At 36.3% G+C, this 21,384-nt stretch overlaps 1 protein-coding gene across 1 annotated transcript in view; it reads left to right on the forward strand.

The window, feature by feature from the left end:
- LOC125230181 (protein spinster) overlaps positions 1 to 21,384 on the forward strand; it is a 46,081-nt gene that overhangs the window by 15,410 nt on the left and 9,287 nt on the right. Inside the window, 4 exon segments of the mRNA XM_048135244.1 lie at positions 16,070 to 16,266; positions 16,598 to 16,749; positions 18,713 to 18,803; positions 18,806 to 18,912. Coding sequence (XP_047991201.1) covers positions 16,070 to 16,266; positions 16,598 to 16,749; positions 18,713 to 18,803; positions 18,806 to 18,912 — 547 coding nt within the window.

Below are 21,384 nucleotides of genomic sequence, written 5' to 3' on the forward strand. Positions count from 1 at the left end.
ATGCTTGTATGCATGTATTTAAATGGTGTTATACAAACTGCTTGTACGTACTCAACATGAAGGTCTTTGGCTATCAATGACTTTAATGACGTCAAAATAAGTACACTTGATCAAATTGCGATCGCCTCATCAGCAGACGCGGATTGTTTGTTCAGTTCAGTTCAGTTTTTAAAATTAAATGGCTTCAGTCCATTGGGACTATTTCGCCAGTGTCAAGGTGATATGAGCTAATATTAGTAATTTTTGTACAGTAAGTACGACATTGTACGGTGACTTAGCACTTGTAAATTGATAGCTAGATTTTACAAGAGTCCACGTGACTACCGGCCGTTTACGACAAAAAAGAGGCTAAACGCGTTTCGAGAACAATTCTTCATCAGCTTCTCACTACACCATTAGTTTACTGCATAATAAGCTATCAATATTACACTTTAAACAACATTAATGAGTAAAAGAAAAATAAATTATTCACGACACGAAACCGCTAAGATGGCGTCCCAACCGGAAGTCCCGCGGATTGTTTGTAATGTTGGTAAATAATATAATGTAACTATAATTTATGTATGTTTCGAAGTAGCAAGTTAGCGAAACAAGATATGGAAATAGATTATGCACTTGAAATGCTCAATATGATTCCCACGAATGCCACTTATGCATATGCATATGCAAGTCCATTGATAAAGTTTCGAAGAATTATGTGTCGCAAGTTGATTTTTACAACTTGCAATTTTGCGTTGATATTTGATAGACCGGTACTTAATAAACAATAAAATGGACTCAATGAGGGTAGTGAAATTACTAATGTGTGTAAGTTGCAAAATTTATTTGCAAATATGCGCGTAGTTTCCTATTTCATATTGACAAAGTTGATTCAGTTAATTGTGAATAACGTTACAGCGTATTTCCAATCTTGAGCTTATTATATTTGTTAATGAAAAGGTAACTGAACTAAATCAATAAATGTTAATTATATTAGCGCCGGTAACTTTCCCCATAGAAAGGGCGTTGGTTGCAACATTCACCCCATGGGAGTTTTTGCATCCAGACGGCGCCTTCCTTTGATAACACCATCGTCTAGACGTCGCCGAACCACTTTCAATACCGCCATTTTTCAAACTGATTACGCAACTTTTTAAATTATTAGAAATATATTATAGTGCTCTAAATAAGTACAAAACTGTTCGTAAGTTTCCTTGGAAATAAAAAAAAAGACTAATAGGTACGCTTCATACTCTTGCTATAGCCATCTATACAGCTACTTATCTTCAGTATTAATTTACTCACTATTATAACTTTCGATGTGATTACCTATTATCTGAACATTTTAACAAAATGTACATTTTTTTAGAACTGAAAATGAAAGTTTTAACTAGCGACTAGTAAAGTTTTTTATAACCTTTTAAGAAGCGGAGTCCGGAAGTCTGTTGAGAGGGCTATAATAATAAAACTTTTAATAAAAGTTTGTGTTGTCAGAGTGGCGAGTGTTTTAGTTTGTTTTTTATTTCTGAACGAATATAGTTTTCTGCCTGAATGGGTTGAGTTTTGAGTTCAACACAATTGAACTGAATATTTTTCTCTATAGATGCACATGCACAGTGAACGAAACGTTTTTTCTCTTTTTTTACTTCGTGTATAGGAGCTAGGTATAGAAACTAATACACTAACTGTATCAGGTATTCTGTCGGGAAGTCAGGATACATCATTAAATATAAACATATTTAAGTATTATGAAAACGTTTTACCTATTAAAAACATTCGACAGGTTATTCCAGCAGGAAGCTTTAGAGGGTACTGAATTCCAATGTTTTTTACCCATTCTATTTACCAACCAAATTAGAAACTATTAATTAGTGAGTTAAGTAAGTATTAAATTCACATGTTAAGATGGAATGCTTGGATGATTTCGTTTAAGTAGGTTAGAAACTTTAAAAAGTGGAATGGATATGTGCCAAGTGCGGCAACGGAAGAAATTGGAAAAAATGTGTCATTTACGCTGAATATAACTTAACTTTGTCTTTCGAACAGTGTTGCACCTCTGAACTCCCTCTGTCTATAATCAACGGTGGAAAGGAATGCGGGGTTTGTAAAATAATATCATCCATTCAGCGAATCGCATGTTAATGCACTTCAGTTAGTTGACGTCTCATGTCAGTCAGCGAGAGGTAATGAAGAAAATTTTCAAAGAAATGTTCACCTACACGCCGTTCGTGAAAGTGGATCTGCATGTCACAGAACATGAATGAACTACCCCTACTACGTCGCCTCTCTGTATCCAGTATTGCTTGACCTGTAAATTCGAAACAACTACGAGTCTTCAAAGTCTTTATAGTCTGGTGAAATAGAAGACGCAGTGGGAACACAAAGTTCCCAGTATTCGCAGTAAGCGTCACCTTACACAACAACTGCATAACATGCCGTGGCAGAAATATTACACAGTTGCAATACTTGGTAGCCTAACTTTATGTTTCAGAAAATCAATATGAAGCAAATGTGACGTTCTAGGTAATCTGACCTAAAAGCATAACCTTACACGAGATTCAAGATCGATTTTACAATTCAATGGTCGTTATGAACTTATTATGACTATCGACACAATCGGCTTCTACAATATTTGGTGACAAGGTTAAAGAGATTTATTTTTGTTTTGATAAAACATAGTCAGTCGCCACTCGTGAATCTGGCAAATTACAAATTTAATCGATTTATCGAATTCAATACGAGATTACATTATCAACTTAAAAAGGTTACGCAGGAAAGTTTCCGACGCGGGTTTTAATTGCCTATTTACTTGATAACGATTTTATTAGTCCTGCGGCGCTGGCTATATTTTGAGCCCTAAGTTAAAATAATATTAAAGTCGATTCTGTTTTCGTTAATAGATACATTGTTAATTTATACATTTTACATTTCGTTTTGTGCAAAGTACGTAAGTTGCTTTTTCAGTAATTTGGTAAATTGTCGTTATAATTTTGTTTTGACCTAATTTGCTCAAAAAAATATTCGAGATAAAACATGTAACTGTGTTGGATTTAGAATGATATTTTTAACATGTATAAGTAGTTTGTGCAAATTTTGTCAATTGCGATATGGTATTATGTCATACCTAGCGAAACAGATACAAAAAAATATTCATGTTAAAAAAAATAAGAAACGTCGCTTTGACTCCTTAAAATATGCCAATGAACTGATATTGTGCTGTCTTAAACAATTGCTTTATTAAAATTGCAATAATTTAGCCAAAATGTAATCTTAACATTACAAAAAAATATTAGAGTTACTAGAGTTTACATCTCATCAACTTAAAAGACATGATAAATAAGATACATGAATTTGTGCAAGTTTAATCAATTGCTCCTTAAATAATACGATATTAATATTAATTTTATTTGCGTACGATCGAGTCAAGCGGGCGCAATCCACGCGGCGCGGGTAGTGTAGGTATCAGCGCGGCAGCGGGAAGGGCAATGACCTCTCTCGGCAATCGACAAAGACGCGTTGCGTATAAAACGCGTTTATTTAAACTGTGCGCCCAAATGAAGCTATTTAATTCAAAGCCTGTTGTGTTCGGTATTAGAGTAGCATTTTAAATAAATAATATTTATGTTTCCCAGATATAAATTATTTCAGGCATAAAATAATTCCATTAAAAATTAGCGTGCCTTGTTACTCGTAACACGAATTAGTATCAATATTATGGTCCCGGCCGGCAAAAAGCATTTATCGAAATCTGTATAATTTATTTTGACAATTGTCAAAATATATCAAAATGACATTTTTCATATCCACCCGCTATATCGCTTTTTGTTGTACATTATTTTATTTTTATAATAGACATTACGATTTACGATACAAGTGCGGAGAAAAGGAAGTTCGAAACGAGGGGCGATAAATTAAAACAGGACCGGAGGGAGTATTTTAAGTTGATATGAGTTATGAATTTCCTTTTTCGCACGTGTATCATACAACGTCTTGCAGTACAGATGGCCCTTCGAAGTCTTCCTCTACTTATGCTTCTCGCGCTAGCGCGTAAAAAAAACACCATCTGTACTGAAAAGTAACTTTATTATATAATTATTACAAACAAACTGTCAAAAGTCATTTTGATCATATAATCTGTCAAAATGTGATTTTGGGTAAAAAATGTCAAACTGGAATTACGAGTCTAAAATGTCAAAAAAGCATGTTGAGTCAAGACAAGACTGTCAAAATGTAATTTTGAGTCAGAACACTCAGAACTATCAAACTGACATTTTGGCTCGAATCTTATTGACATTTGCTGTCATAACTGTCAGAATGAAATTTTGGGACCAAACTGTCAAAATATATTTGGATCAAAACTGTCAAACGTCTGAGATCAAACCTGTCAAAATGACATTTTGAATCAAAACTGTCAAAATCTATCATTTGCCATTAAGGTACTATATCTTATACAACGGAATGACTTCAATTTACATTTTGGGTTATAACGATCATATTGACATTTGCTGTCAAAAGTGTCAAATTGACATTTTGGTCAAAACCGTCAAATTTAATTTTTGCTCTAAACTTTCAAATAGACATTTTGGTCTAAACTGTTAAATTGACATTTTGGTCAAAACTGTCAAATTGACATTTTGGTCCAAAAAGTAAAATTGTCATTTTGGTCAAAACTGTCAAATTGACATTTTGAGTCAAAACTGTCAAATTGACATTGTGTTAATTCTGTTATATTGAAATTTTGGCTCAACAGAGTCAAAATGTCACTTTGGGTCAAAAATTAAATGTAGGGGCAAAACTGTCAAATTAGCACTTGCTTTAAAACGATCAAATTGGCGATTATCTGTTGAACTGTCAAAATATATTTTCGATCAAAACTTCCGAATTGACGTCTAATTTCAAACCTGTCAAAATGATATTTTGAATCAAAACTGTCAAAAATTGTCAATTGCCTTTATGGTATGTGTAATCTGTCGTGTTGACAACGGAATGACTTCTCTTTACACTTTGGGAATATTTATGGGTTAAAACGATGATATTGTCATTTGCTGCCAAAACTGTCAAATTGATATTTTGGTCAAAACTGTCAAAATTGCATTGTGTCAATTCGGTCATATTGCCCTTAACAATGTCAGAATGTCACTTTTCTCCAAAAATGTAAAAATGAAATTTTGGGTCAAAAATGTAAAATTTACATTTTGGGTTAAAACGATCAACTTGGCATTGGTGCTCAAAATTGTCAAATTGACATTTTGGGTCAAAACTGTCAAAACGATATTTTGGGCCAAAACTGTCAAAATGACATTTTGAACTAAAACTGTCAAAATCTGTCAATTGTCTTTAAGGTACCTACGTAAGTAGTTTATACAACGGTATGACTTTATTTCTAAGCAAGAACCCAAGTTAGTCTAATTTGACTGTATGACTCATACACCGTGTTTTTTTTTTCGTTTTCCATGAAATTCGACATGCAGTTAGGTTCATTATCGGGAACCACCCGGTATACAACGTGTTTTTATTGATATCCGTTAACTTTAAGGGAAGTTTGCTTAGGTGAATTACAATTAATTTCTCTAAGAAAAAGAAAGTAATTTAAAAATAAATTTAATGAATCAATTAGTGTAGTAAAAAAAAAGTGTAGTACGGCCTTTATACTTTCAGAATACTATTTATTATGACATGTGACGTCAATTACTAGACACTGGTTGAATGTTATTTTATTCTTGTTTCTCACACGGATTTAACTTTAGGAAATTTTATAGGATGTCACACACGTGTCCAGTAATTAAATTTATTTTTTTAAATAGATCGATAACCGTACAAGTTAAGACGCTGGTTTCATAGATAACATACATACATACATGCATACAATCACGCCTGTTTCCCAGAGGGGTAGGCAGAGATCACGGATTTCCATTTACTACGATCTTGACAAACCACTTTCGCTTCACACACTTTCATAACGTTTCTTATACACGCCACGCACGTCGGTTTCGAGTACTTCTGACCTGGCCTTTTTGCAATATTTCTCCGATTTGATCAAGAAACGATAGATAATTCATATGTAAATATATATATTCATAGATAAATAATTGTTTTTGACCTAAAGAACCTTTCCTTAAAGTTAACGGAATTCAATAAAAACACAGTGTATAAAATCTAGGAAAATATAGAAAAAAAAAACGTTACTCTTTTTTGGGTTTTGCATCAGCTCTATGGTCAGTTAATCACTTCCTTAAATACTTCCCGTTATAAAAATTACACCCTGTATTGTGTAACGAAAAACTGAAATTAATAATATTGTCTTCGGTTACCGCGATAGTTACTCATGAAATAAAACTATGGAAACGGATTAAATCGCGTATAATGAATTTAAAATACATTCCGACGTTTCGAACTCTTTACAGCGTTCGTGGTCAACGGGTGACTGAGGAAAAAAAATTAAAATGTGCAAAAGCTACCCACTTACAAGAAATATTAACGAACCATGACCACAAATAATATAGATTTCTAAGGCAGGTTCACACACTATTAATAAAGCTAGTTATACAATATTCAAAAAATTTACCATTACTCTGTTAAAAAATAATTAATTAACAAGCACGACGAAGGCTGTGAGGCATTTGTGTTGTATGGTGTTGGACATTTGCAGTTTGTTTCTTTGTCAATTTTGTGTAGATTAATTGGTTAATTATTTTTTAACAGAGTAATGGTAAATTTTTTGAATATTGTATAACTAGCTTTATTAATAGTGTGTGAACCTGCCTTAGAAATCTATATTATTTGTGGTCATGGTTCGTTAATATTTCTTGTAAGTGGGTAGCTTTTGCACATTTTAATTTTTTCCTCAGTCACCCGTTGACCACGAACGCTGTAAAGAGTTCGAAACGTCGGGATGTATTTTAAATTCATTATACGCGATTTAATCCGTTTCCATAGTTTTATTTCTGAAATTAATAGTTACAATAATAAATATAATCACGGTGTATGAATAGGATACTATACTGGATCAAATTACCCCCATATTGGGAGAAAGGCGAATTTACCGCAATTACGAGGATTTCGTAGGGAAATGTAAAATGAAATCATATTTTCGATGCGATACCTTCACGTGTTTTCGAAATATACAGATTGGTATTTTCGTTAATAATGTAAAAAAATAAAGTTCAGTAATATATGTGTAAGTTTTAATTGGGAAGACATGCAAAAAATTGGGAGAATCCCGTCAAATCCCGACCATCTGGCAACCCTAAATTATGCATGACTGCGCACGAGACGTATGTACTTACGCCGCGAGGTAGCGCGGCGTCGCGCCAGTGGCACGCCCTAACCTGATTGGTTATCGGTTGCGCGCCACACTGCGCGAAAATTTAAAATACTTTGCTATTGAAATATCGTCAAATATTGAAAACCCATTGATCAAAACCGCACAAATTAAATTTGATGACTCGATATTATATTATAATAATATAGACGTCAACTTATGAACATGAAAATTTTTTTGAGGATTTGAACGGGTTTTTATTACAAAATATTTTTTTTAAATATAAGCAATCTATGAATGTCGCACACTTTTAAAAAAATAAGATATTTTAATGCCCTGAATCGTACAAGACTTCACTTACTGACTCTAATATTTTTTTAAGGGTTTTAGGATCAATATTAAAAAAAAAATTAATATAATTAAACCCATGGATGAAAATTGCACAAAATGCATATATACATCGGCAACCACTTTGTTTTTAGACAAATACAAATAATTTCTTCTCGAATATTTTTTTGACTGAACACTGCTTAAAAAGAGAAATACCTAAAGTTCATGCTAAGCAAGTACCTAGGAACGCACAAAACATTATTTTTATATTTGATCAATAGTCTAAAAACTATATTCAAAAAATAAGCAACGTGAATATTATCGAAACCTCAAAAGTTATCGCTACCCGACTATATAGCAACCCATAATTAAAGTCGAATATTTTTAAGCAAATTTTTGTTCGTTAGCCTAGCAGCTAGTCATCTAAACTTATTGTTAAATTTCGGTCGCAAATAATCTTTAAAAATAGTCATTTATTTAATGATCAAACTATCAATTGACAAAATCAATTTATGATCGATCGATTGATTGACTTTATTGATTAGATCAAATATAATGCAGGAAACTTTGAAAAATATTGGGATTAGGACATTATAGAAAAATACGACAGTTGACCACACCTAATTATTTTACTTAAACTGATTCGTGCTACAAAGTATATTGCCTTGTCAAGATTCCCAAAACTTTTCCCTCTCAGTTTATTAGTAGTTGTACCGAGTCACGCGTGCTGTCACGATCCGTCAGAATAGTGCTAGTTGCGTTCAGATAGATTGACGTGCCGAGTGCCGACTTTCATAGCTGTCGTGTGTGATTTAAGATTTCGGCAGACAATAGTGCAGGTAAACGATACGAAACCTCTGACTGTCATCGACGTTTTCTCTATGCCTATGCGACTGGCCTGAACCTAAGCTCAAAATCCCGCACTATATTTTACAACACATGATGACCAACTTTACACGTTCTGTGACACCGTATAAAATCTTAAACCGGTAACTGTCTCTTTCAATGCTTCCATTGCATATCTCAAACCGTCGTCGAGCATGTGTTTTTTTCCGTTAGGTAATTATTTTCTCAGTACGGTTATCACTCTAACCATGATCACACACTAATACCCTTTTTGTGGTCCCTACTCGATCCCATAAAACACTTTATAATGTGACTCCTCTAAAGTTACAGTCAAGAAGCTATGTATATATTAGGGTGTTTCATTTTTCCAAAATTTTGATTTATCTTTGACTTCGCTTTTCTTCTTGTTTCTACACCTATACAGAGCCCATATACCAAAAATCAGATAAATCGGACAATATTTAGAGGTCGCACACTGTGGCAACTTTTGTCTGAAGAAGTTAGTATGGGCGCAGGAAAGGCTAGAAACAAAACTTATGTAACTTTTTGTAGTAGGTGGTTTAAAAGTGATTTTAATGAAAAGTTTTTATATTGAAGCAAGTTCTTTTAAAAAAATTACTAGTTGACGTGGCATTTAGTTTCTAGGCAAGGTTCCTTATGGTATTTTTTTGGACGCTCGACTTCCTTCTAAGGAACAAGTTTTTTTTTGTTTTTTGTCCTGTTTTTGGCATGAAGCAGTGGTCTCTCGGCCTTCTCGGGGCACTGATAACAGGATAGGTGGATGATATCAAACGGCACATTGGCTATCACCAGGTCCGCCATGGACCGGCTCGGCAAAATATGGAGAATCTTCATCACAAATGCCACTAAAATGCGACTTGTCAGGGCATTAGTATCTCCCAATTTTCCCATATTTCTTTACGGTGCTGAGACGTGGACTTCAAGGGAAAAGAAGATAGATTTCCTAGAAATGTGGTGCTGCAGAAGAAAGCTAAGAGTATCCTGGACAAGGTTCAGATGCGATGGACCAGCCAAGTCAAGGCTGCACTTAGTGGCCCACTCTACGAATGCGTAAGGAATATCGATGCATTGTTAAGCTTGCTACCACCCCTGATGTGACGACCACGACCACTCTGCCAAGAGTGTGACGACAAAGAAGAAAACAAGATCCTTCTTTGACTTAAGTATATTGACCGGGATATAGACCCTACTTACCTTTTTGATTTTTGTCTTCGAACTATTTAATGTCCAGGATGTTAGCGATTATTGTAGCCCTAACACCAGACTTGGTCGATAGTCTAACAATAGTCTATCATACCGCAAAGAAGAGTAAGTATACCTATATATTTAATAATAAAAATTAACGCTCCAGTCAAAGATGAAGAGCAAAACGGTTCTCGCTGAAAGTCGTCGAACATCATAGAAAATGCGTTACTACTTGCGAACAAAAGATAAGGTTGCGTCTTACACATGTAAGCTAAATGATGATGATGACTTATTTTATCAAGAATGGATGTTACAACTATTGTATTATAAGTTTAATAAGTTTACCTTTACTTTCAAATAAGCTACAACTACTCTATTGTTTTATTACACACACAAACACACACACACACACACACACACACACACACACACACACACACACACACACACACACACACACACACACACACACACACACACACACACACACACACACACACACACACACACACTCACACAATTATGCATGCTGTTGTACCAACCTAGTAATATATGTTAATTTCCGTTTCTGTGTTACAAATGAAGTCTAATTGTTCTTTTCAATACCTATCTAATCGAGCATGTAATTCGGGCATCCACTGGGACTGCAACACAGTGTAAACTAACGCAGTCTCCAGGGCGCCATTGTACCATGTACCATGTACCTTTTGATCAATAAAATGATTTATTATTATTATTATTATTATTTAAAAATAAAATTGAGTAACATTACTTTTTAGTGACTTTTTTTCAAACTGTTCATCCAGTGCGACCTCTAAACAACGTCCAAATCACTTGAAATTTGGTATATAGGCGTTTAAGATAAGCTAGAACCGAAAGCCGAGCGAAGTCAGAAAAAATATCACAATTTTATTTTTCCCATACAAACATGAAACACCCTAGTATATATAGTTCAGTCTAAGGACTCTTTAAGGTGTTGGTTAACCAAACATCGCTATGTATAACCAACGATCAATCGATATCCTTAGCCATTAGTCCCCCGGGGCGATCCGTCATCCACAGCAAACACCGTCCCGATGCCGGAAATGAAACGCGCTTTCCCATTTTCAAACGATTTCATTACCCCCGTGAAAGTCCCGAATCCCATTACATGTCTGTGATTGACACTTTATTAATCCCCATCATCCCTCTAGTTTAGGGCTATTTGCTCCCCACATCCGTGTAAGTTGCCAACAGCGTTATATTTTTGGTCTGCATTAGTCATAATCATAATAGGGAAGTGCTGATCGTTATTTTCTTTTATTAATGAAGGTCAGCGTCTATATTGGCATTTCGAATTAAACATGCGTTTCGTCACTATGACCACACGTTACCGTTCCGTTACGAGCCGCTGCGCTCGCGCTGCAACGCTTCAAGTCTGGTGCGGCAAATCACCTCGGCGCTGATTGGGCGCCGGTGATGGCGTGATGCGCGAAGTTTGCGTACGCGCGTGCCGGCGTGGCGCGAGTGGCGCGACGGTGCTGCCACCGCGATTGTTTTGGCTCCTTGTGTTTCATTCCTATCGCTATCGCTTACCATGCGCTGGCGACTTGAATGCTAAAACCAGTTTACGCTCACTCAAGCACAGTATAAGGATAAATCAGTAGTTAATCTCCGGCAGCGGCGACGCGGTCGTTACTACTGCGCAAGGTCACGCAGGGTTGTACCTGTGCTACTGTCCTACTCGTAGTAACTGTGTATGGCGCTATGCTAGTACCCTACTCTTTCTACCTTTATATCTAATAAAGATTCAAGTACGTGTTTGTTTCTTAAATACTGACGAAATCGTATTTACATAAAATGTTTGAATAGATGTTTGCACAATATTTAAGTAGGTACCAAACTTTCGAGCTAGATAGATCGCAGCATCTACCTAAATGTCGTTACAGATAAATCCTTATTGATTTTAATGTATCATTCTAGCTTTAAATCTCACTTTTACGCCATTTACGTAAGCAATAATGTACCTAACACTGCAAAAATATAACAACCACTTACTTTTCTGGGTGTCTAGGAATTCTAAAGAACATTCTGACATTTCCGCATTTTGAAAACTGTTCTCCATACACCCATAAACACTACAGTAACGAAAATATGTCTTCGGTGCTGACGTCATTTTCTCACAAACTCAACACGTCAACACAGCGCGCAAACGCGGCCCCGACTGTCCAGCCCAATACTTACCAGTTTCGCATGTATTCGGTGCATATGGAGAGTAGTTTTCGATACACCGCGCGGAGTGAAGTTTGTTAGAAGAGTTATTACTGCTTTATACTGTGACTCAAGATACTAAGAAGCTCGAGGTCGCAGTTTGCGGGATAACTGGCCTACTCTCGCACGTGGTAATATTCGGCCTAAATGTCACAGTGACGTTGACGTAGAACCACGCCACCGGACGCCCGTCACCAAAACGAAGGCCGTTCTAAATCTTGATAATTTTATCATGACGACAAAACTATGATTACTCACAATCGCAGTCAGACTTGAATGAGGCATCTTTCTTTACGACAAACCTTGATATGTCATCATAAGTATCATAACACGATCAGCTGTTAGTTATTTCTTATTAAAAACAATCTTATCAGCTTACATGTCAGTAACCATTTTATTAATTATGATAAAGTGATCACTTACATAGTGTAGCGCACTACATGCTTTATATTTTTATGTTATATACCTTGTACCTAATTTATTAGTTCCTTAAATAGAGCGTTTCTCATTGCATTTTAATCTCATATATCAGGGGCAGTTAAAATTAGAGCATCTACAATTTCACTGACCGACTGGGAAATGCCTTTCGGCTTTTTACATTAATTATTCAGGCATCCCTATCTGGGGCACGTTGACATGGCGGTTTTCCAAGCGTTCAAATTAACAATTATTAATAACCGGTACTTTCTCATCAGTAAACCAATCTGTTTGCCAGCACTCACTTTCTATATAGATCTTTGTAAGTTAGCAAATGCAGAAGCTGTGGTATCTTCGGTGTGCTTTCACTATCGCGACGTGAGTAGTTAGTTACTTAGATAAAGCTTTTCATTCTGCCATTACTTTTGCTTCTTATCTTGGACTTGGAGAGTGGAATAAATCCCTGAGTAATATATCCTTTTTCATGCCCATCTGACTAAGAATACCAGTTGGTTGTTTGCAGATTGTTTTTCCTTTTGCTAACACGTCGCACTGTTACAAGAACCAATATAACTGACCTCTATACCCATATGACGTATCCTCCTGCTTAAACCCTATTTAAACTGGTCGTCATGATGTTGGTTTGTTTAGTTAGGGCATTCCTTTCAACTCTTCAAGGCTTCGTTAGTAAGGACGACGTATTGTATGTTCGAATTATCGAGGCTGTCTCGTCACTCGACCGACCGTGATCTGACCGTGAAAATCTGCTTACATCACGGCACATCACACCACCGTCTGACGCAATCGCTTTTAATCAGTACTAGCGCCATACACGCACCTTTCACGCTTTTCAGTAACGTAACAATGAATTTCAATACATCGGAATAAAAGGTACTTATTAATGTTTTCCGAACAACTGCACTCAACAAGCTGTAAGTACTAAAGAATAATACAAGCATTAACATATAAGTTAAGTTAGTCTTACGTCTCATGAAAAAACTCAAGGATGTAAGTATTAATGTTCTCACTATCGTCATTGTAATTAAACTTGCATAATTATTGCTTTGACGTTTGACCTGTGCAAAGGACGTAAACAAACACCTAATAATATTAGAATATTCTTCTGCGTGCTTTAGTGTTTCTGTTGTCAGGAGCTTGTCCTTTTATCTGTTCATTTTATACACAAAAGCTATAGATGTTGTTTACAAAAGCTCTCGTTAGTGCCAATCCTATAAGCTCTCCAGAGTCTCCAATTGAAGTCTGAACTTCGATTATTTATATTTCTTACGCATCTCTAGGCCAAATTATAGTAGGAACAGAATTAATGTCGAGCAGATTTTTATGTGAATGTCCTGCGAGGTAGAACTATAAGAGCAAACTAATAAAATGAATCGACCGGGTACAGGACGGGGCTTCAACAAATAAAGGTGACGCAAACAATGGGGCCCGGCAATAAAAGAAATGATTTATTAAAGTGTCTGCATGATAGCCACGGGATGGAACAGGGAATATTATTACGTTTTATGACATGGCGAAAGATATTAGAAATGCAATATTTTGGCTGTTGAATGTTACACTAGTGGACACTCTATTTAATAGTACAAAAAATGTGAGACATCATATATATAACGGCGAAGCATGCGCGCATTATGCTATTGTTATTAATTGGTCATAGATATTTAACTACCGGCTTAACAACTTTCTAAGTATTGTGGTAATGATTAATATAGACACCTTGGTTAACCAGTAGATAGTTATGAAACTGGATAATAGGGATATCCTTTTAGAAATGCCAGCAAATTAGTTATTGCCAGGTTTTTACGCTTTCAAGCGAGGTATGTCAATTAAAGTGTAGGCTTAAGTGGCGACGACTTCTATATATATAGATGTCGCTTGCTTGAATTATGTATCCCGAAACTGTTTTATGGTGACCTTAATATTTATAATCATTTCGAAGATAGAGCAGCCGTATTTCATTGTCTTATCGGGCATTTTCATGTTCTGCACACCACTCCCTTCCTTAGTTTATTGGTTTTCTCTACTAGTACTTGTAAAAATGTTTTCGAGGGTCTTATCTTATGCCACTCGGATTTTCATCGCCCATATGTCCATAACTCCCCGGGTTGCGGATGTTTCTGCCTTCATATTACTTATTTAAAATTTTATGGAAAATTGAAAGACTGGAACACTGGAAAATCTGGAAAATGTTTACGTTTTAAATAGCTAAAACTTTATAAAAAGTTTAACTCGTGTGCCTAGTTCCGGTTGAGTCTGTTTGGCGCATCGGCCACGCATTCGGCGTCGGCCAATCAACTTTGCAAGGTCAAGTTTCGTTGATAGTCTTTTTTTTTAGACCCCGAGGCAATTTTGTGCAGTTCTACTAGATTTAGGCGTCTGAGAATGGCAAGGTTACGTCTAAATTATCGTTCTAGATTAGAAATGTATAAAATGCAGTTATTAGGTATAATTGCAGCACAACTTCACTGGTCTTCAATATTAATGACTCTATATGCAGTTCAAAAAACTCATTTAATTCCTAAAAACATGATTATTTGTCAATGTTACACAACATAGTTTTTATCCATGATAAAATTACAGTAACCTAATCCAAGTGGGAAGAGGCACCGCCCCAAAATCGGCCCACGATATCACGCGATGGGCGTGCCTAAGTACGATGACTTCACTAAAACTTTACGACAGCTTGTCACGTATGACACCCAAAAAATAGGACAGGATAAAAGAAAAAGTAGTAAACAAAGCATTAAAATTTTCCTTTTTTTTGGGTACTGCCCTAATGGAAGCATTGGACTGTTATGAGCATTGGACATCGAGCATGACAGAACACATTTGTATTTGTAGTTGTGTGCAGGCTTATTCCGCACGAATGCACCTGTTAGGGTCTTGAAACGAATCGTATGTTCGATGTACGAGTGGGCACGCTTAAAAAACACGTGTTTGGTTTCCCGCTCTGGAGCTTAGTCACAGTATAAGGATAAATCAGTAGTTAATCTCCGGCAGCGGCGACGCGGTCGTTACTACTGCGCAAGGTCACGCAGGGTTGTACCTGTGCTACTGTCCTACTCGTAGTAACTGTGTATGGCGCTATGCTAGTACCCTACTCTTTCTACCTTTATATCTAATAAAGATTCAAGTACGTGTTTGTTTCTTAAATACTGACGAAATCGTATTTACATAAAATGTTTGAATAGATGTTTGCACAATATTTAAGTAGGTACCAAACTTTCGAGCTAGATAGATCGCAGCATCTACCTAAATGTCGTTACAGATAAATCCTTATTGATTTTAATGTATCATTCTAGCTTTAAATCTCACTTTTACGCCATTTACGTAAGCAATAATGTACCTAACACTGCAAAAATATAACAACCACTTACTTTTCTGGGTGTCTAGGAATTCTAAAGAACATTCTGACATTTCCGCATTTTGAAAACTGTTCTCCATACACCCATAAACACTACAGTAACGAAAATATGTCTTCGGTGCTGACGTCATTTTCTCACAAACTCAACACGTCAACACAGCGCGCAAACGCGGCCCCGACTGTCCAGCCCAATACTTACCAGTTTCGCATGTATTCGGTGCATATGGAGAGTAGTTTTCGATACACCGCGCGGAGTGAAGTTTGTTAGAAGAGTTATTACTGCTTTATACTGTGGCTTAGTGCAGGGTAGCGCGATAGGGCCATGCTTATTATTTTTTGAAAGAATTTTTTGGTACATGACTAGCTGAGTCTGAACAATATTTTTGTTATCTTTGCAGGTGTATTAGGTGATGTGAAGAAAGAATTTGCGATCGGCGATGACCAGGCCGGGTTGCTGCAGACGGTGTTTGTGGTGGCGTACATGGTGTTCGCGCCGATCTTCGGGTACCTGGGCGACCGGTATTCGAGAAGATGGATCATGGCCGGCGGAGTCGCGTTATGGAGTCTTACCACATTCGTGGGATCTTTCTTCACGGTAAGGCAATAAAAAGAAATCAGAATCATATACTCGTAATTTATTTGCTGAATTCTTACTTTGCATCCATGGCAACTGAAATTCTTTAAAAGAAGTAAAGTGTGATTTTGATTGAACTGACCAAACTTGACTGTAGATGGTGTAAATATCTTCTTACTGTTTTGCTTTTGGTCTTTTAGACATTATCAGTTCGAATGAACCGAAGCAGTTAGTACCTACGCTTCATTAGTCTGTAGTAGGTATCATCAGTTTATTACCTATATACTATTTTAAGGTAAGTATTCTGTGCAAAATCAGTTTACCTTTCTGACACAAACTTTCCTGGTTCCAGAATTTCGGCATGTTCGCGTTCTTCCGCGGTCTGGTCGGAATCGGCGAGGCCTCCTACTCCACCATTGCGCCAACTATCATCAGCGACCTCTTCGTTGGCAACGTGCGGTCCAAGATGCTGGCTTTCTTCTACTTCGCCATACCCGTTGGCAGGTAAACAATCATTTTTATGTTTACTAAAAGTTTAGACGGAAAAGTACTTGGCTCAAACACCATGTCCACATCACATCTCCTGTCTCTGGCATACATAGTCTGCTCTGCATAACGATTTTTAGACTGTGTTGTGTATGCAGTGTATGTCACCGAACGAGGGTGGATGTAAGGAACTCACAAATGCAAATAAGTAATACAATGTTCATAAAGTAGGTAACATTTTTATACGATGTTGCTTGCGAACAAGCTTTTCGATCAGATGGCAATCTATATGGATGAATGTTTTAACACCACGCACGGGTATTAAATTAAAAAAAACATTACCTCCTTGAAAGTTTTAAGAGGATTACATTACGTAAGCTGGATTGCATGATTTCATTTTATTAAAATGGTTTGATTTGAATACTTGCCTTACATTATATACACCTAAGCCCTAAGGTATGCCTGTGCCTACAGTACCGTCTTGTCAATGTAATAAGAGTTGCAACAGGTTTTGTAGACTATTTTCGTTCAGTTCTAAAGATGGTTGAGGATTTGGCACACCTCATAACAATTGAATACCGGACGGATATCGGTTCAGAGTTTTTATAAAGGTAAACCGGTTGTCTATTGTTTGCCCGACAGTCATTTAACATAATATTCATTTGCCCGAATCTAACTTGCCTGAATTTCATTTGCCCGAATGATTTGTTTACCATAAAAATCATATTACATACTCGTTGTTTATCCGAATATTACCTTCCATAATCATACAATGCCATACTATTTGTTAGCCATATTATTAAGTGCAATAATATGGTTTCATAGAATATTCAAACGCCATAAGCAATTATTGCCATATTAATTGTTGCCCATATTATTACCTAACCTAACCTACTTTCTGAAACAATGATTATGGCATAAGATGTTATGAGAAACAATATTATGATTGTTGAATAGGATGGCAAAATATCCGTTGCTACGTGAGTTCTATATATATATTTGTTTATGCTATCTTCCGTTTGGCGCTGTTTGCTTTGCCCTTGCCGTGGTCGTACGATGATAAGGGCGGGCATTCGCCAATCTGTGCCAAGTATGGACTTTGGAGATAGCATCGGATGATCCAGGCGATTGCCGCTCTCGCTTTGTACGTGGACTGAATGTCAGTAAGATTGATATTATCGTACACGCTTCACTTGATATCAATTAGCGTACTTTGATGAATGTTCCGATACTAGTGTTGTCCAGACGTAGAGAGTTCGATGCTACGAGTAACACCACGAACAAACTAATACTATTTTGATACAGTCATTATAAGTGAACAGAAGTTGCTCAAAATGTTTGGCCTTATGGGTCTTGTGTTGTGTCGACGAATTAAGAGTTATGGGACATATTTTTAAGAAACTTGTACAAACATACATATTTATACATATATTTGACTGTAATAAGAACTTTACGAACAAACTTTTTGAATGATGATGAAATTTATTTCCGTACAAACTTAGATTATTTGACGATACCCTATATTTATTTAGTCCTTTTATATCGGTTTTGTTATGTCTAAAAACCCTTAACCCTCTGAAACAGCGTCTTTAAATAAACATTCGAATCATAAGGCTAAAATTAAAGTTCATATCAGACGGCCGTTGACTTATTAGTAGGAAGAATTATGAGCTTGTTATCTCATGTATTTTTAGAGCTAGTCGTGCATTTAATGAGCCGATTTTTACCCATGCAACGTTTACCTAGTCTACCTAACGATCATCTTATGATTTCGATCCAAATTCATTCGACCATTGGTTTTCACTCGACGGTTGCAATGTCTGAACCTACCTCTAGATGTCCTTATAATAGGCATACTGATTGTGTTTGAATACATGCAGAAACTTTTGACCCGTAGTTTATCATATAATTTTAGTATTATTATTAATGTTTTTCATTTGCATTTTTCTTTATATATTAACACATTTTTTTCCTATTCCAGCGGCCTCGGTTATATAGTGGGCTCTGTGGCCGGCGCGGCGGCGCACAACTGGCGCTGGGGTCTGCGCGTGACCCCGTTCCTGGGCGCCGTGCCGTGGCTCTGATCTCGTGGGTCATGACGGACCCTGAGCGCGGCCAGGCCGAGGAGAGCCACATCAAACCCACATCCTATAAGGATGACATACGCTCGCTGATTAAGAAGTAAGTATTGTACTACTATAGGGGGACAACTGGTACCTACTGCGGATTCAAGTGACTCGGTTTCTGGGTGCCTTGGACGGGGCTCTGATCTCGTAACTCAAAATAACATTAATTCGTTCATAAATGTGTCTTATGCAAAATCACCGAAAATTGTCACACAAGAACTGGTCATACTACTCGACCTACAATTTGCTAAGTGAAAGAGCTTCTCACTGTATAAAATACATCGCTGGCCTCACTGTGGCATTCTCGTAAACAACTCATCTATGAGACCGCTATGAAACTGTAGGCGGAGAAGTTGACAAAAAATGGTATGTGTCATCAATTAGCGGAGCTCACTACGTCAATGTATAGCAAAAGCTACTTAATACATATTATATGACGAGTCAAATATGTCTACACCTACAGACAGAAGTATATTCTCTAGCCTTTATTTTGCTTAAAAAAAAAAATTAAAATTTAAACTGTTTATTTCTATAAATAATTATACAAATAACATGTTTTTTCTTAACTACTAATCTTAACTAATAAAGATTTTTTGAGTTAAGGAATCCTATCTTTTATGGCTAAGTAATTATACTAATGATTGCCAACATATTGGCTACGTGCACGACAATTACGTCCACTACCATGTGAACTTGAAGTGGAAAATGTCAAAAAATGACATGTAAACAAAAAACATTATATTTTTTTAACGATTTTTCGTTAATTTTAAATAAATCGAATAACAAGAGCTACTATTTCAAGTGTAATTTAGGTAGATAGATTATAAAGACATGGGTAGTAATACCAAAAAAATCAGTTTCCAAAGCATTACTCACGGTATAAACTTCCAACCCCAGACTACAGAAAGAGTCAATAAATTGGTGCTGGCAGGGCATATAAGGAATCTTGAAGAACATAGGAGTAATGGTACAAGTTCTTCGAGCTAGTGATATGGTATTCGCTAAACCTCCGTCCCGTTAATGCCATATAAAACAAATCTAAACGTAAGTACCTAGTCATGTCCGCGGCCGCAGAAATATCCGACACGGGCCTATTTCCAGGCTAGGCCTGAATCTTTAAGCATAATCTTTTACGGTAGGAAAAATACGAACAGCGTATTGAACAATATTAGGTAAACAAAGCTTAAATATTTATTAATTACATTTAAATTGTAAATTCTAAATAATTAAATATTGTGAAAATCGTGCATATTTGTATTCTGGCAACACCCTTTATTGACAGCTGATTCTGATTGGATAATCGAACTGTCATCCAGTATCGATCCAGTTGCTAGATCACATAAAGACCTTGCTATGCGCAAAAAGTAATTACGTTCGGGACAAATTTAAAACTGCCGTTATTAAATTGTTAAGATAAAATGTGCAATATCACAATATCACTTACGTTTTCTTTTCACCGTAGCTATCCATTTAATTCTTTGATCCAATTTCCAGTGTGCTCTAAGAAACGCATAGAACGTGCAACGACTATTTATGCCATTATTTGTACAATTAACAACGAAACAACATTGATGCCCCATATCAAACATTACACATTGTATTATATTTTATGAGTTTTGATAGATGACAACCACAATCAGTGTCGATTTTGGCCACCGCAAGCACTGCGATCGCTTTGCTTACCCCCTCCATGCACTTCGCACGAAGCCAATAAACAGCTACAATTAAAAGAGTGGGTGGATTGAATACCTAGTCTGATAAATTGAGGTGGATCACTTTGACCGTCTCAATGTCAATTTTATAAAATTCCTGTTCAATATCGTAATGGTCAATAATTAAATTGATGTAGTCACGCCTTAGGCACCTGTACATGCGAATATGCTGAACTGTAGGTATACTCTCCATTTATTAACTAATTAAGCCACTCAATACTAGCGGGTTTTAGCGTCGGAGTCGTTAGCATTGTGAAAATACCTGTTTAAGTACATCTTACACACATCGATCTAGCCCCAAACTAAGCATAGCTTGTACTATGAGGACTAGGTGACAAGCAAGACACACCCAAGTAACAATTTCTGGTCCTATAGTGGTCGAGAGCACCAAATTAAATCACATTAAATAGTCCTATAAATAGTCTATATTGGTACTGTAGAGCCGATTTGGCGCAATTATGCAGCCATTTAGTGATATAATAGGGCTATAGCAGTATCATCCGTGACGTTTAAGGTCTATAATGGTGATGTGATGATGACTATTGTGCTAATTTGTTGACATAGATGACACAGTAACGCTATTATAGTATCAATTTATGCTATAGTAGCATTTGAGATTCCGTTATACAGGTTTTTTGTTCTGTAATAGCAGTTGCCGTCCCTTTTAATGCGAATGAATGAAATTTCTAAAATAATTTAATGTGTGTAATATTTAACAAACGAGGAACTTTATGAAAAGTGGCGTGTGAACTTGTAGTTTAGTGTCAATCAAAATAATTTGGATTTCGTATAATTCCATCATTACTGCAAAAAGG

The sequence above is a fragment of the Leguminivora glycinivorella genome, chromosome 10 (assembly GCF_023078275.1).
Source record: "Leguminivora glycinivorella isolate SPB_JAAS2020 chromosome 10, LegGlyc_1.1, whole genome shotgun sequence".
Lineage (NCBI taxonomy): Eukaryota > Metazoa > Arthropoda > Insecta > Lepidoptera > Tortricidae > Leguminivora > Leguminivora glycinivorella.